Genomic DNA, 15,702 nt, shown 5'->3' on the forward strand with positions numbered 1-15,702 from the left:
ATTTCTCTGCCTCATCTTCTGAAGCCATGAGTTCTGGATACTGACTACAGATCTTAGAAAACTAAGGAGTGGTTAACTAAATTTATTTTAAGTTTTTTGTTGGTTGATTGGTTTGTTCATTTTTGGGTTGGTTTTATTTTTGATGTGTTTCGTTTTTGGTTTTTGTTTTGTTTGTTTGTTGGTTTGTTTTTCCTAAAAGATGAATTCCAGGGGTGTTGTGCTCATTTTTTCCTCTACGCTTCAAATAAAGAAGCAAATGCAGAATATGTGTTCACCAGAATGTATTGGTTACCTACACGTGGTTAAAAATATTCTGTTGTAGCAGCTCAGATCTAATAGTGTAATGATTCATACTGACACACTGCACAGCGTTCTGTAAGATTCATGTGCTTCTAGGGCGTCAGCTTTATTTTTCATTGTGTTCCATAATGTCAGTGTAGTGTAAAAGCCAGTCTTACCTCTCTTGTTTCTAAGGTGTTTTTTCCCCCTCACCGTGCCAACAGAGATAGTGATAGAACACCAGAAGTTGCCGGGATGAACTCACCAGCCAAGGTGATGTGAGTAGCACAGTGCCATTAAGGACAGTGTTACTTCTGAACATAATATACCCTATTTCTTGGGAAGCCTTAATGAGCCCAGTGCTGCTTCTCCCTAAATAACTTTATTCAGTGCTGCGCTGTGCCACGTGAGCGTTTCCTTAGCATTAAGTGCAAATATCTCACTGATTGTGCTGAAAACACTATGAACTTCTAATAACTTCTGGAATGGGGGATAATTTTCTGTAATGTCTGTTTAGTACAGAATTCTGTTGCTGCTGCTCACATGTATTTTCAGCAGCACCCTTTAGAGATAAAATATTATATTTGTGTGTGCATATGAGCAAATCATAGTACAGTGAGTAATTTGTTGATAAATTGAGATCTATTAAAATTGCTGTCACTGTAGAAACATGAAAATTACAGTCTGTAAGGTTTTTTGCCTTATACACTCTGCATCTAATCAGATTGTAAAATAGCAAGTACAGACAATTATTGTAGGAGTGTCATACTTTGTATTGCTGATGTTCAACCACTTCCAAGTTGGCACAGGGGACTGCTGAATTTAGATATTGTGAATGGGTTCAGTATTTCATCATTTTTTCTACTAAACAATGGTACCTTCAAATATTTTATCAAGATGGGGATTTATAGTGACAGAATACGAGAGCAAAAATTTTAATTTAACTAATGTTTTGAAGTTAATTAAATGCATTTTTAGATTCGTAATATCTTCAAGTGGCCAGAACCTTAAGTTTATGTATTTTCAGGAAAGCCTCTCTGGGAACGGGGTGTTGTATGTTCATTTGCTAAACAAAAAAGTGTAATGGAGTACACCACTTACTTAATCACCCACAATGCATATACTACTTGAGTTTTATTTGGGTTTGACGAATTTTCTCCTTTCTCTTCCAAAAGTAGTTTGCTTGTGGCATATGGTTAATCCATAATTGAAAAGGGTACAGAAAGAGAGAAAATTCAGAATAGTTTTCTAAATTTCGATATTTTTTTTTTAATTATAAAACTCTCCCTTTTTTCTTTAGCTAATGTTCACAACACTGACATGAGAATTAGATAACACTGTTCTTGTTACGCTCTAGAGATTGAAACACATTAATAAAGAAAATAATTTGTTTTAACATTGGGGAATTTCTACCTACCTCTGTTTTGGGAAGACTGACACCTAAGTTATGGGGAGATCTTTTTATTTCTCTGTATAAAAAATGGGTTCCTCATTATGTTTAGGATATTTTGGTAGCAGTACAGTAACAAAAAGTAATAAGTTATTATTAGTCTTTGTCTGGATAAATAGTTTCTGTATCTGTTACATAGCCACTGTCCCAGCTGTTTACTGAACTAAGTTTCGTTTTATAAGCACTGAACAGTTGTATCTTGCACTACATACATACATTTGAACAGTTTGTAGCAATTGCTGTTCATTCTGGGGCAAGCAGCACTTCCACATCAAGTTGATCTTTCTCATGTGTGCTTTCATGTATCAACACGCACAAAAGAAAAAGGGGCATATAAGAATTCACGGAGGTTGTGATTAAACAAGATGATGAGTCATAAATTTGTCATTAACCCTTACACCGTCAGGTATCTTCATTTTGGGAATGCAGGAGACATTTTATTCCCATCTATTTAAAATATGCACATAGGATATGTGCTTTTTTTGTTCAACATGTTCAATAGCAGGTTTACTTTTACTGAACTTAGATTCAGGTTGTGGTTGGGTACTGACGTGGAATAGAAGATATCTATGTGTTTGAACTTGCAGTAGGAACAGCTTTGAGCAAAATACTGTTTTATGATGGGACAACTGTCTCCCTATCTATTTGATAAACAACACAATTTGCTGTTCATCATACTACAGAAGTCAAATTTACATATTGCCATAGCTTTTGTGGGTGGGAGAGATTCTCATTTTGCTTCTGGCCAGTGTGAGGCAATGGCTGCCTCCTGTGAAGGCAAGCAGGTTGCTTCAAATTCTAGATTGAGCTGTGCTTGACATAAAAATGCCTCAAGTCTTTAAGTTGGTCTGATAAAGCTTAGGTTTATGAACTTCTGCCGTGTTGCTGTGGTTGTCACAATGTTGCAAAAGCTCTGTGTTTTATTCCGGAAGGAGCGATGAGCAGGTAATTTATATTCCTGCAAGGGGAAGGAATTGTTTTTTGGCAAGTGCGCAACTGGTGTTAGTGTTTCACTTGTATAAGCAGGAGGTATCTTTGAGTCAGAATAATTAATATGAAATGGTGCTCTATTTAAAGGTTGGTTTCCTTACACTCTGATCTTTTGCATTTTCTTCCTTCAAATTTTGAAGCAATTATTTGAGGAAGGGTTGAGGGTTTGTTATTAATTAACCATTTGGGGGAACATGTGGACAATATGATACAGCTCCTACCACTCTGCTGCATTTTAAGCTTTGTCTCCACTCCAGAGAGCTGTCAGCAGCAGCCTGCTCTCCAAGGTGATTATGGTTCTGAGTTACTGGAGCATCCCTGGACCAGCACACTCATGCTGACACTGCACGTCCTTCCCCAGGAGCTGTGCTGATGTGTAAATGTAGCACATCCCAAGGCATTCCTCCCACGTCTTGCAGTACTTCCTAGTGCACTGTGCTCTTGAAAGTGGGAGTGAGGTTGCTCCATGCCCATCACCAGGGCTGTAGACGTTTTCTTCTTCTCACTGTCCCATGTTGGTTTGCATGGGGCTCAGCTGTTCTGGGTGGGTTTGCGTCTCAAGCAGCTGTTCTTTGGTGATGCTGAGAGAGGACCATAGGCTGAACAAAATCTTCCTTCTGGGTAAATCCCCCCAAGTAACTATAGAGTCGCTGTTTTTAAAACAGAGTTGGGAAAAGTACTAGGGTTTATAAACCCTTTCTGTAGTTTTGTGAGTTATCTGGAAACATATTTAGTTAACCTGATGGGTTTGTCTCTTATTTTGGTTTCAAGCCACCCTTGTTTTAAGCGATGGAACTACTTATTTTCAAGTACCAATGGACCTCTAATAGCCCAAGATTATGTATTATGGATAAATCTCCATGAGGACCTGAAAGAATGGACTATTTAAGAATCTTGAAGCTCACCTAAGGCTAATGAAATTATGTCACTTCTACTTTTAAGTGGAAATTGAAGAGTCACCAATTCATTAGGGTTCAAATCAATTTGAGTGAATATGCTTTGAGATTCAGCTCCGGAAGTAAAACATAGTTCATTAACTGTGAATCATTTGTACAGCATTCTTGCTTCTAGGGATATTTATCATCAGAATTAAAGATAAGTTCTATTTTAGGAGAGGATTAGATTTTAATTTGCATGGGAAGCTTCCTTGATGAATAAAATAATTCACGCCCAAAAAACCCTCTAATATTTCCTTTAGAAGTACATTGTAAGAATGATGCATTCTGACCTGTGTTTTTAATACCCCCAGTGAGCCTGGGCACAACACAGGTACTGCTTAATGCAAATGTAAATTCTGAAAATGTAAATTTAGACTTTGAAGGAATAATTATTGTGGTTTGGGAGATGTAATTAAATCTTAGTGTCTGTACTGACAATCCATCACAGGTACAAAGTGAGAGGCTGTTTTTAAAAAGGTGTTCCATCTCTAGTTCTGTAAGGTACATCCCTAGAAAAGCTTTATCACATATGGCGCAAGACATCAGGTGTTGTCTCAGCAAGAATTCCAATAGTATAGTTTATTTCCAGTTGTGGTATCTTTCAGCTGAAAACTGCTGACTTGCTCTGTATTTATAAGCACATATATATAAATTAAGTATAGGTCATAGAAAAGTGCTCTTCCATTTAGCGTTAAACAGGTAATTATATTTTGAAGTGGAAGTTAAATTTCAAAATAGAAAAGAAATGGACTAGTAAGGTTGATTAGTCATTGGAACAACTTCTTTGTGAATGCAGTGAATTCATTGTCACTTGAAGTATTTAAATCAAGATTAGATATCTTTAAAAAAATTTTTTAAAAATGCCTTAACTGAACCAGAAGACCAGGAATCATTAACTGGAGTTCTGTAGCCTGTATTATTCAGGCAGTTAGACTATTCCATCATAATATGGTCTCTTTTGACTCTAAAATGCATAAATATGTGCATCTCAGCATGTCTACAAGTTAAATAATAGAAGGGGTAATAAAGTGAAATACACAAAGGGCCAATTTACTTGGCAGCTTTGTAAACTGCAGAGCTAGAATACTGTTCTGCACTGTGGCATATAATTTAGGTGTAGCAATAAATCAGGTAAACTTTCTAAAGTGTGCAGGTGGCTGCATGGAAAGATTGATTAGTTCTTGGGCCTCCTCGAGACGCAGATTATTGATTATTCCTTGGAAATAATACACACTTGTTGTCCTCACATCTTGTAGAGTTGGTTTCGCTCTGTTGCCATACGTTGAGCATGGGCGTGTGCAAATCTCTGTGCTCATCTGTTCCCGTTCCAGATGCTCTGTATGACGTCATCACCGTGGGAGCCCCGGCAGCGCATTTCCAAGGATTTAAGAATGGTGGTCTCCGAAAACTGCTGAGTAAATTTGAGGCAGAAAGACGAAAGTAAGTATTATTTTGAAGTAGCTAGGAAAACATAATTGAAGTTGCATTAAGATGTTATGAGCTCACTGAGTAACAAAACAGTTTATCCTGCGGAATGCACGAAGATTAAAATCTAGTGGGACAGGACAAGGATTCATTCATAAAATATTTCCTTTTTCTTCCCTGCTTTGCTGAAAGGCAAAATTGAATCACAGTTTACTTTTAAGGTCAAGGCTTATTTTGAACACAAACTCAAAATTGGGAAATTTTCTTCCCGTGTTTCAGGAAGCTTGATGAATATCAGTGCTTGAAAACACGCAGTTCAGAATGAGATTTCTCTTCAGTAATTCTTGTGCTAAGTAGTAAGTAGCTATACACAATTTTTCAATAAAGAAACAGTAGCTTAAGGTATCATCTTAATTTCTGACAGCCCTGGGCATATGTGAACAAAAAAAATCTTGTTAGCGTACCTGTGAAGTAAATAAATGTTCTTTTTCTTATTCTTCAGGAAGCCCAAATGAGACTTAAGCAAAGGTAAAGGCCTTAAATAGGGTTTCCGTTTTTTGCTGTACTCAAATGCTTTGTTCACCATTGAACAGGTACAGAAGTCTTAGTTATATATTTTGCAGACTAAGAATGGGATGTATTTGTGTTTGCTGTGGCTATTAAGTTTTGAGCAGCCACAGCTGTTGCTGGCAGCACCCATAGTTGTGGCTGTTCAGTGCTTGGGCTGCCTGTGCCAGCCCTGTGCACTCAGCGGCACAGCATTTGGAAGAGAATGAAGGCAGCACTGTGTGTGTGTATGTGTGCTAATCGAAATCATCACGATCTCCATAGAAAATGGAATCCATTATATTCAGTGCATGGTCCTGCAGCCTATCCAACACTGGCAAAATGTGATTTCTCCAAATGGAGAGTAGGTATGAGGCAAAATTGAAATTATTATCTGGAATTTCTGTTCACTGGAGAAAAGAAGGAAAAATGCCTTAAAGGGAAGAAACCAAGTCCTTCATTAGTTCTTCCTGGGAGAACACGTACTGCAGCATCTCATAGGAATGAATGGCCAAAGCCCTTGTTTCTTAGTTGCCCCTAACAGGGGAGGGCAGAAGAGGATGGGCTAGACCTCCTTTCTTTGGATCTTGTGCATTGTTGTGTGTAAAAAGGCTGGAACGGCAAAGAATACTCAGTGCAGCACAGCCGCTCCTCATTTTCATTCACCCTTAACTGTGACTTGATTTAAACTGTGGAGACCTCTAAGTTGGTAGAGGATTGTATTCAGGAGCACTGGGTAAAGCTTTGTGCAGGTTTTATCAAGGCTTTTCATACCTCTTTTAAAGTGCCTATGCATCGCCTCTGTTTGCCCTGCTTCTTACACTTTTTTGCATCCCTTAGAAGCACCTGTGTTTCGATGACTTTCAAGGACACGATACTGCGCCTTTATTCTGATAGTGCAGTTTTCTGTATGTTTGTTCTGGAAGAGCGAAAGTCTCTGTTTATGATGATGTGACTAGGGTCACTAGGTTACTGTCCCATCAGATAAAAAGAGTGCCTGAGTCAGGCTAACAAACTTATGTCTGAGCACAATTTCTAGCGAATCACTAATCAGACCTGAAGAAATGGTCATTTAGCATATGAATTCCCATTAAATAGAAAGGAGGAAAATTGTAAAACTCATCTTCCCTTCTGTCTTTGAGGGCACCTCAGAGAACGCTCCACTATTTTTTTTTTTCTCTTCAACCAGAAGAACTTACAGGAGTTGAGAGTCAGGAGAAAGCAAGTTCTGAATATAATCTTACTTATTTGAATATTCAAGAGTGGGTCTACTTTAAACAGACATATGAAAGGACCATTCTTATTCTTACCACAGAGAAATTTCCTTTGCTGTGGCAATGACAACTTTATTTTGTATGCATATGTTTGTTTAACTACATGAGTACGCTTTGAGGACAGATAGCATTTCTAGGGGCAGCTTTTACAATTTAAATTTTCTGTTTTATGACGGGAGCAGCTTTTCTGAAGATTCGGTTGAGGGAAGAAATGGCACCTTGAGATATCAGTCAGAATATAAAATGAACAGGAAAAAAATGCAGATTTAGCAGGTATTTCCTCTAGGCAAACTGAGTTAAAGACCTAGAGAAAGATGTGGGAAGAAATTATTTCTCAAGTCAATCCCAGTAGCTTTCAAGACATCCTTGTTAATGCACATGACAGAATGCTTTGCATGCCTTTGACCTTCAGGATGATTATTAGAACAATTTATTGCAATATTAAACAGTGTCAGCATATCATAAAATATTCCTTGCTCAAACACTTGTGGAATTAACAGACAGGAGGAACTGTTAACTGGTAGCAAGGTTATATCACACCTTGCAAGAGCATAATTGCATTTCAAATTGCCAAAACCAAACAAGAGTGAAACATATGTTTTGTGAAAGTTTATCAAACAGAAGCATGTGGAAAATGTGTATCTAAAGATAGGCTTTGCATATTTTCTATTGCATAGAACATATTTTTTTTGTGCGGACAAAAGAGGGGAAGTTATTGTATAATAATATTTATTAAAATGCAGTGGTTTTGCAATTCTTCTCTTGTTATGACCAAGCTAGGTATATTAAAGGGGGAAAAAAAAAAAAGGTAAATTTCTAAAAAAATTGTCTCAAAAGGGAAAAAAGTGTTTATTTCAGGTGAAAAACAGGACTTAGTGGTATATGATCAAAAGACAGGTCTGCTGCTTTATAACCTGCTCAGAATCTGTGCTGTTCTTTATCTCCACCAAAGAGAGAGGTAAAGGGCTTTACCAATTCAAACATCAGGCATGTCTGTAAGGCATGACTCTAGTATGTCTGTCCCTTTAGTAGCTTGTAGTGAACTTTGTAAGACCAATAAGAACAGTGGATGCCTTTTTGAAATCTTGTTTAGGCGTGGTAGCACTTAAATTCAAATAAATGAAGTGTGATGGTTAAGGTATGCTAACTCGTTGCAAGATATTCATTATCTGTATATGGTATATATTTATTTTAGAAATTTTTTGTGTGATGCTCTATTGGTTTGTTCTTTTTATTTTTTTTCTCTATTTCTAGCTAGAGAAGACAGTAAATCAGTTATTCAAATTCATTCTTCTGTTGGCCTGCTAGTAATAGATTGCTTCTTCTAGCAAATGGAAGGGCAAATTATTATTTTTGGAGCTCAGTTGTGCAGGAATGTTTAAGGCAGACATTCTGTAATTTATACCCATAAAATGCTGCACTGCTTGAAATGTTTATAAATCTCTCTCAAGGTACAACAAGGACTTTTTTTTTTTTTTCTCATTGAAAATCTAATTTGATTATCTGTGCTTTAGCCAAAACACACAGACTTAAGATTATAAGATTTTTAATGCCCCAGTATTAACCATCAGGAAAACAGAGGTGTCCCGCAAGCTGCATTAGGTGCCATGGTTCACTGTGGTATTGTGCACCATTTCTAGGAAGTTCTTTGGAAATGGTTCTGCTTTAAGCACAAGCTTAAAGCTGAAATAGTACTGAAAAGATTTTTCTGATGATTGTTGTTTGGTGGTGGTGGTTTTTTGTTTGTTTTTGTGTGTGTGTGTGTGTTTTGTTTTGTTTGGGTTTTTTTAGCCATAATAATTTGATTTGTGTTCAAATTCTCAAAAGGAACCTTTGTTTTGTTTGACAAAGCCTAGACTTTTGGTCAAGGTGCGAGTTGTGCTCCATCACTAAAGTACCAGCCTTTTTATTAAAGCTGATATCTTCATTATTCCTGTTACCTGAATTTTATAACCTTCAAACCATTTCCATTCTCTGAGGAACCTGAAATGGTACTGTTTCACAGAAAATCCCAGAGATGTTGAAATAATAATGGTTTGTTTGACCAAATTTTAACCTTTATTCTCAAAGGGAAATCACAGCCTGTCATGCATAACGCTTTTCACAGAGATGTTATTCTGTCCTCACTTGCCCCTTTTTTGTGTGTGTGTGTGTATCTGTGTGTATGTGAGAGAGATTTGATTTCATGGAGGTGAACGTTTTTGCTGGAAGTTTTGCTGAGGAACTGCCAAAGTTTGTTCATTGAGATATGAAAATATCATCACAGTATGTTCCAGCTGCCAGGCTCTCTGCACAGAGTTGCCTGAAGCATTTCCTTAAGCAGGCAGAAATGAAAGGGGACTGGGGCTGGATAAAGACTCACAGAATGGTTGCGGTTGGAAGGGACCTCTGGAGATCACCCAGTTCAACCCACCTGCTAAAGCAGGGTCATTCAAAGTAGATCGCACAGGAATGTGTCCAGGCAGGTTTTGAATGTCTCCAGAGAAGGAGAAGAAGGGAAGATGGAGTTGGAGGAGGTGGCGTGCAAAGGTTAGAAAGGATTGTATGTTTTGGAGAGTAAGAAACTGTTTCGCCTGTATGGGCTCTGAGTGTGGCAAGAAGAGAGTGGTTGGATCTATGGCTTTGCCATCCATTCTTGTAACATGCCATTCAGCAGGCTGCCAGGAAATAGCTCCACCGAAAGGCACCTTTTAGCCTCAGGCTAGTGGTGTGGCACCGTACTTTTTCTTTCTTCTACGATGAACCATGCTCAGTCACCCTGCATAAGATTTTTCCCTGTGTTAAAGGCTACTTGAATTTTCCCAGCAGTATAAGGGTACTCTAAAATGATTTTGAAGAACTGTGGCAGGCTTTCCCTAGGTGTACAGCCTTCCTGGAGTGAGTCTTCTCAGGAAGATTCACTGTGAGATTCATCTATGCCACAGTGGCATCTGTCCCACGTGGGTCTCTACAGGGCTGGTAAAGGGCATTGTGACCTTCCTTTTCACTGAAACTCATGCCCCATCACCGGTTGATGTAGTTATTTCAAGGGTCAGTTAGGAATGAAGAGGAAATAGAAAAGCAACAATAGAAGCTCTGTGCATACACCCTTAGCCATTGCTTCTTGATAAGGATTTGTGGAGATTTGGACTTTCTAAGTAAAAATAGATTAGATAGAACTAATAACATGATCTCATTTTCCTCAGTATTCAAAGTTAGACTTTCTAAGTTTGCAAGGGAAACTTAAGGAAATTAAAAAATAAATAAATAAAATTTGAACTTCCTACCTCAGGTTTGTTTTCTGAATCTCAGCACGGATCATATGATTTAGTTTCATTTCCCAATGCAGTGAATTGTCCTCCTTTTTTTTTTTTTAATGTAATCAATTTATTTTTTATTGTAACTTCCCACTTTAGACAGAATACCTTCAGTGCCTAAATAAACCAATGAATTGGTGTCTTCATGAATGTGCATAAGCTCAAGGTTATCTGCGAGTAGATATTCTTGCTGTGTATGCTTTAACTGGATTCTTGATGTTCATGTCTGGTTTTGACTGTGAAAAATGTGAGGTCAAATGTTCATTGTTGGAAGATTTTAACCCAGTCCCAGATGGTGACAATTTAACTCAGTCACACAAATGACTCGGTTAACAGCGGGAGCGGAGTTACCAGTTCTGAGTGTCATTAAAAATTAGACATTTAGCATATTGCAGTATTTCTTCTCAGGCAAAAACTTTGTTAAAATTGCAGATGTAGTCAATGTAATCTTTATTCAAATTACATGACAATGTCATTAAAGCAATTTTAAAACTGAAATGACCACTGACAGCCATGTGTACCTAGTTAATGATGATGCCAATATATGGAAGTGATTAAGTGTGATTTTATATGCTTAGTGAAAGCTTTGAAACTTAACCCAGAAGACATTATTATAGACTTTTTCAGAAGGCACATGACCAAGAATATATTTTACATATCAAAGGTAGATTTTTATAGTGCTGCTGATTTCCACACTGGGACCTACCTGTGGGGCCTTTTCCTTAATGCAAAAGTTTCTTCTTATCTATAATTCTCTGAATCTAGTTTCTGCATTAGAACATTGGTAAAACATTTCTCTATATGGGCAGCTGCTTCTTCTAAGTACCATAACTATGTGTGGCAGCAAGCTCTAAAAATAGTTATTTATAAGGAAACTCATTTCAGTGAATTGGAAGTAGTAATGTCTTTTCATGAATGGTAAGGCCGCAGAAAATCTCAGCCTAGCCGTAGATGCAACAGTGTCGAGATGCAACAAATGGAAACATTAGATACTCCCAAACATGTTGTTTCTGAAAAGTATTTACTTTCTTGGGGTGAGGGTGTAAGTTGTCCACAAATTCTGAAAGAAACTGAATCTTTGGAATCATCTCATGCTTTCTGGGGTTCGTGAAATTTTAAAATTAGCTGAATAATGAGGCCTGATAGAACACTTCATTCTGGAGAAAGGGTCATTCTCTCTTCACTATTTCCTGTATTTAGAAGATGTGATTGACTTTATTAGAATGAGAACTACTGTCAGGTTAAGTATCTCTCTTCCTTTTTTCTTTTCTTATGGCATTGTCTGTAGCTTTTCTGCTGCAATATTCAGTGAAGCTTAGTGCTGTGGGAGAGCAGTGAAAAAGATGTAGGAATTAAAGGCTGAGGGGAGTCCAAGGAGGGTGTTTGTACCTGGAGAGCTCGATAACAGTGTTAGCCAGATCCACCATGCAAAAAGGCTGGTTGGTGAAGGGAGGGAGAAGCCTGAAGGGGAATTAGAGAAGATTAATCAGTGATGTGTAGTATCAAGACTTCTAAGATTATGTCTTCACTACAATTAATATAGACTATTTCTCTGTGTCCCTGCCCTGTCTACTGAGCCTGACAGGTTGAGAGTTGGAGTGGATGGAGAGAAAGATCTGGCTTGGGAAGTTCATTTTGCCGATGACGTTGCCACCTTGAAGGCAGAGCTGTGGCCATCTCCTCGTTTCTCAGAGGGACGGGGCTTTTTTTGCACAATTAATTAGGAGAGACAGTTTATACAATTCATTTTGCTGAAATATTCAGAATTCTGACCTTGGGACTCAGCAGTCTAGCAAATCATGTAGCAGACTGTGAGGAGACGGAGTAATTTTGCTGTGACTGGCAGCATAACTGATCATGGCAAAGTTTCGCTGACTCGGAGGCATTGGTGAAAGACAGAAAAATAGGATGGGATATTGTGGAATTTGGGACTGTAACTCAGTAAAGTATCTAAGCAAGAGATTTAATTTTAACATGGCTTGAATCTGTACTTATTTACCAAAAGACTTAAGCCTTTTAGGTTTTATGGAAGCTACTTAATTTGGACTTTTGAATGTGTGTATGTTCTTTACTGCATTAAGTTTTCTTTCTAATTTGTAGAAAACTGATAAGGAGGAAGTGGAAGGGACACTAGAAGTCACAAAGGGGAAATGGGGGAGTGAAGAGATCTGGAAAAAGACTGAAATGAAAAGCAACGTGTGAAGTTCAAAGGATTGCACAAGTTTTAAAATTCAGATCTTGATATGTGAAATTTAGGAAGAAATTAAATCAGTGGGGAAAGGGTGGAAGAGGCTGAAGGATGTATGGTGAAAAGACATAAGAGGAAAGAAGGGAGATGCATACGGAAGCAATGAGGGAGTATGTACATTGCTCTGGCACTGTTTTTTACCTGTGTTAACATTACAGGTTCATCTGAAACTGCAAAAGATTTTGGTTAGTTTTTCTGAAAGACTGAAGCAGGGCTTTATAAAGGGAAGGACTGTGTACAAGAGTTTTAGGTGTGGAGATGTATACTACAGTGAAGAGCTAATGGTGTGTGTGTGCTGGTTAAAACGGGTTTTTTGAATGATAACATAAAAGGATATTGTGTGCTTAGTAGGTGTTGGAGAAAAAAATGGGAGAAGTCTTCAAAAAGACAAGAAGTAATGCAAAAGAATGGCAGTAGTAGTTTGTGAAGAGTTAAAAGGAAATTAGTAAGTCTGCAATATGCCATTTGTGTGGTTTTGTAGTAATTAATTCCCACAGCCTATTTTTCTGTCTTTCCTTGAAGATTAGACATGTGGCTTTTATTAGACCTAACTCTCGTTATCACCACTTCCTGGACATCGCTGGTGGTAATCAAAACGCAGTCTGGGCCTCTGATCGATTAAACATTAATGACCCATTTCAAAGGATGTAGTGAGGTATAATAGTTAATAATGTGGTGGGGAGCTCAGTGGAAAGATAAGGAGCCTTGTGCTCTTTGTGATCGTTATCTGACCTGGTCAAACCTTTAGTTTCTCCAGAAAAAAATAAATAAAAATCTGTTTTTCTTACGTTAAGACCAATCACTTAAAGGGATGATTAGGTTGAACAGTACTGCGTGGTGTGCCTGGTGGTCTGCAGTCCATTGTCCTCTACTGTTCAAGCACGGATTTGTTTTTACACTTGAAGGACGGAGCATTTCTAATGATATCAGTAAAGTGTAGGTGTCTGACATTTTTTACAGTACTAGCAGTAAATTTTTTAGCACATTAAGCATTGTTATTAATAGCATAAATGATTTTGGCATTATGTGACTCTTTCTCTGTGGTTACAGTACTGGATACCAGTGTATTTACTATTCACCTGAAAACACAGCCAAGGCAAAAGAAGTTCTCAGCAACATCAATCATCTACAACCTCTCATATCAAGCCATGCAGACCTGCTGCTTAATTCTGCAAGCCAACATTCTCCAGACAGCTTGAAGAATTCTTTAAAGATGCTTTCAGAAAAAGTAAGATTCAAATCTTTACTGCAATGGAAAGTGGATTAATCAAGTCTCCAACTGCTGTTTTTTTTCCTGCATAAATTGACTTTCATAGCATCAGGAAATGTTAAACAAGCTCTACTAAAATAAGCTTCAAAATGTTGCTATCAGAAAAAGAATATTATTTAGCATTTCTGTAGGCTTTCCATGTAGAGAATTAATGAAATCTATAAAGGTTGTCTTTATTTGAAGGTATAATTAATATAATTTCATGTGTCTGTGTTATCCTCTAGCGGCCAGATACTGGGGTTTATCAAAAATAGATTACTGTAAATAATTTTGTGGGGTGATAAAGAGTTATTTTCTTTCTCCGATACTTTAAGCTACTGCTTGTGGGAGGTAGTTGAAGGCAGGTTTGTGGATAAGGTTTAGAATAATAGTGTGATGCAGTCTGGAAGAAGCAGCTAGGAAGTTGGAGCCAGGATGTCTCAAATTTTAATCCTCTTTCTCCTATTATGTTCCTCTGGAGCTGCAGGCTGTTCCTCATCTAAATTACTTTAGCTCTAAACTAAGGAAGATAATATTTTCCACCTGTCTCACAGAGTGATATTGGAGATTAGCTAAAGTCTGAAGTACTTTTAAGCATATGCCATCCTATAAAAATATTAAGCACTATAGCTCTGACCAGAGGGGTCGAAAAAAGTTTCCCATTGCTTCATGGGCTGCACCTTCTGTAATATGGCTTAATAACACTATCAATAATCATTTCAATATATCTTCAGCTATTGGGAACTGGCAACCCCTGTGGTCTGTTGAGCACTATTATCCCAGCAGTACATTGTTCAATGGGAGAGTTTCTTATCTGAATATTGAACTTGGCCACATACTGTGAAGGAATTGCATTGGAGCCACAGGGGGGAGATAAATGTTGCTCTCAGTTACAGACGTGTAAATCCACAGTAACTTTGAGAACACTGGAGTCACTGTGAATGTCAGGGGTATATAGGAAAGTAGAATTCAGCCTGGAAATGAAAGGGAGGATTTGGGGGGGGGGGGGGGGGGGCATGGGTTGTGGTGCTGAAGAGAGGCCCTTTACAGCTGCATGTAGAAAACGTGGAGCTGTTCTGTTGGCAGTTAGTTTGAAGGAAAAGGCATGTGCAAGTAAAGCAAGCCAAACAAAAAAAAGTGTTCTGAAGATTCAAGACCTGGTTGTGAAGGAATTTGTAAATTAGCTATAACCTTTTGCTTTGCCCTTCCCACCTTTGCCTGTCTGGGCAGGAGGAGTGGATGATTTTGGAGGGTCTGCAGGCAGCTGAGATACCAACCTTCTGCTGGGACCATGGCCTGTTGCAGAGTCTGACTACACAAAAGGGCTAAACAAGATAATCCCTTCACTTCGTAAAAGTCGCAGATATTTTCAGTTTCTAGCTGGTGATTTAGTTGTGTATGTTCATATTGACTTTTCAGGGACAGGATTAAATTGCTGGTTAGTTATGAGCACAAGTTCCCTGACATAGCCCACCTGACAACCCATAGTTTCCATCTAACCTCCGCCTTTTTCTTGGAAGAGATGAATCCAGTTGTCTGAACAACAACTGCTGCCTGAAGGGTGAAATATCTGCCTCCCTGTCTATGCCCAAATTTACTCAGAGGAGAAAAAATCACAATTGAGAGAGGGGTGAGACCATTGCTGAGGAAACTCATGTGGAGGGACAGCTGCTTGTACAGAAGGGAAGAGAATTGGGGAGAAAAGGCAAGACCAAGATAGAACTTCAGAGAAGAGCAATATTAAGTTTCAAAAACACAAATTGAGGGAACTCACATGGTGCTCCAGTTAGATTCTCCCATACAAAGAATCATCTCAAGGTCCTAAAATAACACATCTCTCTATCCAATCTGGTGCAGTACAGGACTAGCAGAAGAAAGCCCCTGGTTATACTTAAGGTAGATTGACATGCTCTTCTGGATAGAATTATGTGATGCCTACTTGTATTCTGGAGGTGTTTCTGCTCTCCTACCGTTTGCATACTTTTTATATGTAAGAAAAGAAATGTT

General features: G+C 38.2%; 1 protein-coding gene across 10 annotated transcripts in view; it reads left to right on the plus strand.

Annotated features, from left to right (window-relative positions):
* The window catches only part of INPP4B (inositol polyphosphate-4-phosphatase type II B), a 310,584-nt gene that overhangs the window by 227,429 nt on the left and 67,453 nt on the right, over positions 1-15,702 (plus strand). For all 10 annotated transcript variants that reach the window (XM_065061987.1, XM_065061989.1, XM_065061993.1 and 7 more), the window contains 2 exons: positions 4,989-5,097; positions 13,497-13,674. In XM_065061987.1, the coding sequence (XP_064918059.1) occupies positions 4,989-5,097; positions 13,497-13,674 (287 nt within the window). The remainder of the gene's footprint in view (positions 1-4,988; positions 5,098-13,496; positions 13,675-15,702) is intronic.

Source organism: Columba livia, chromosome 4 (assembly GCF_036013475.1).
Source record: "Columba livia isolate bColLiv1 breed racing homer chromosome 4, bColLiv1.pat.W.v2, whole genome shotgun sequence".
NCBI lineage: Eukaryota > Metazoa > Chordata > Aves > Columbiformes > Columbidae > Columba > Columba livia.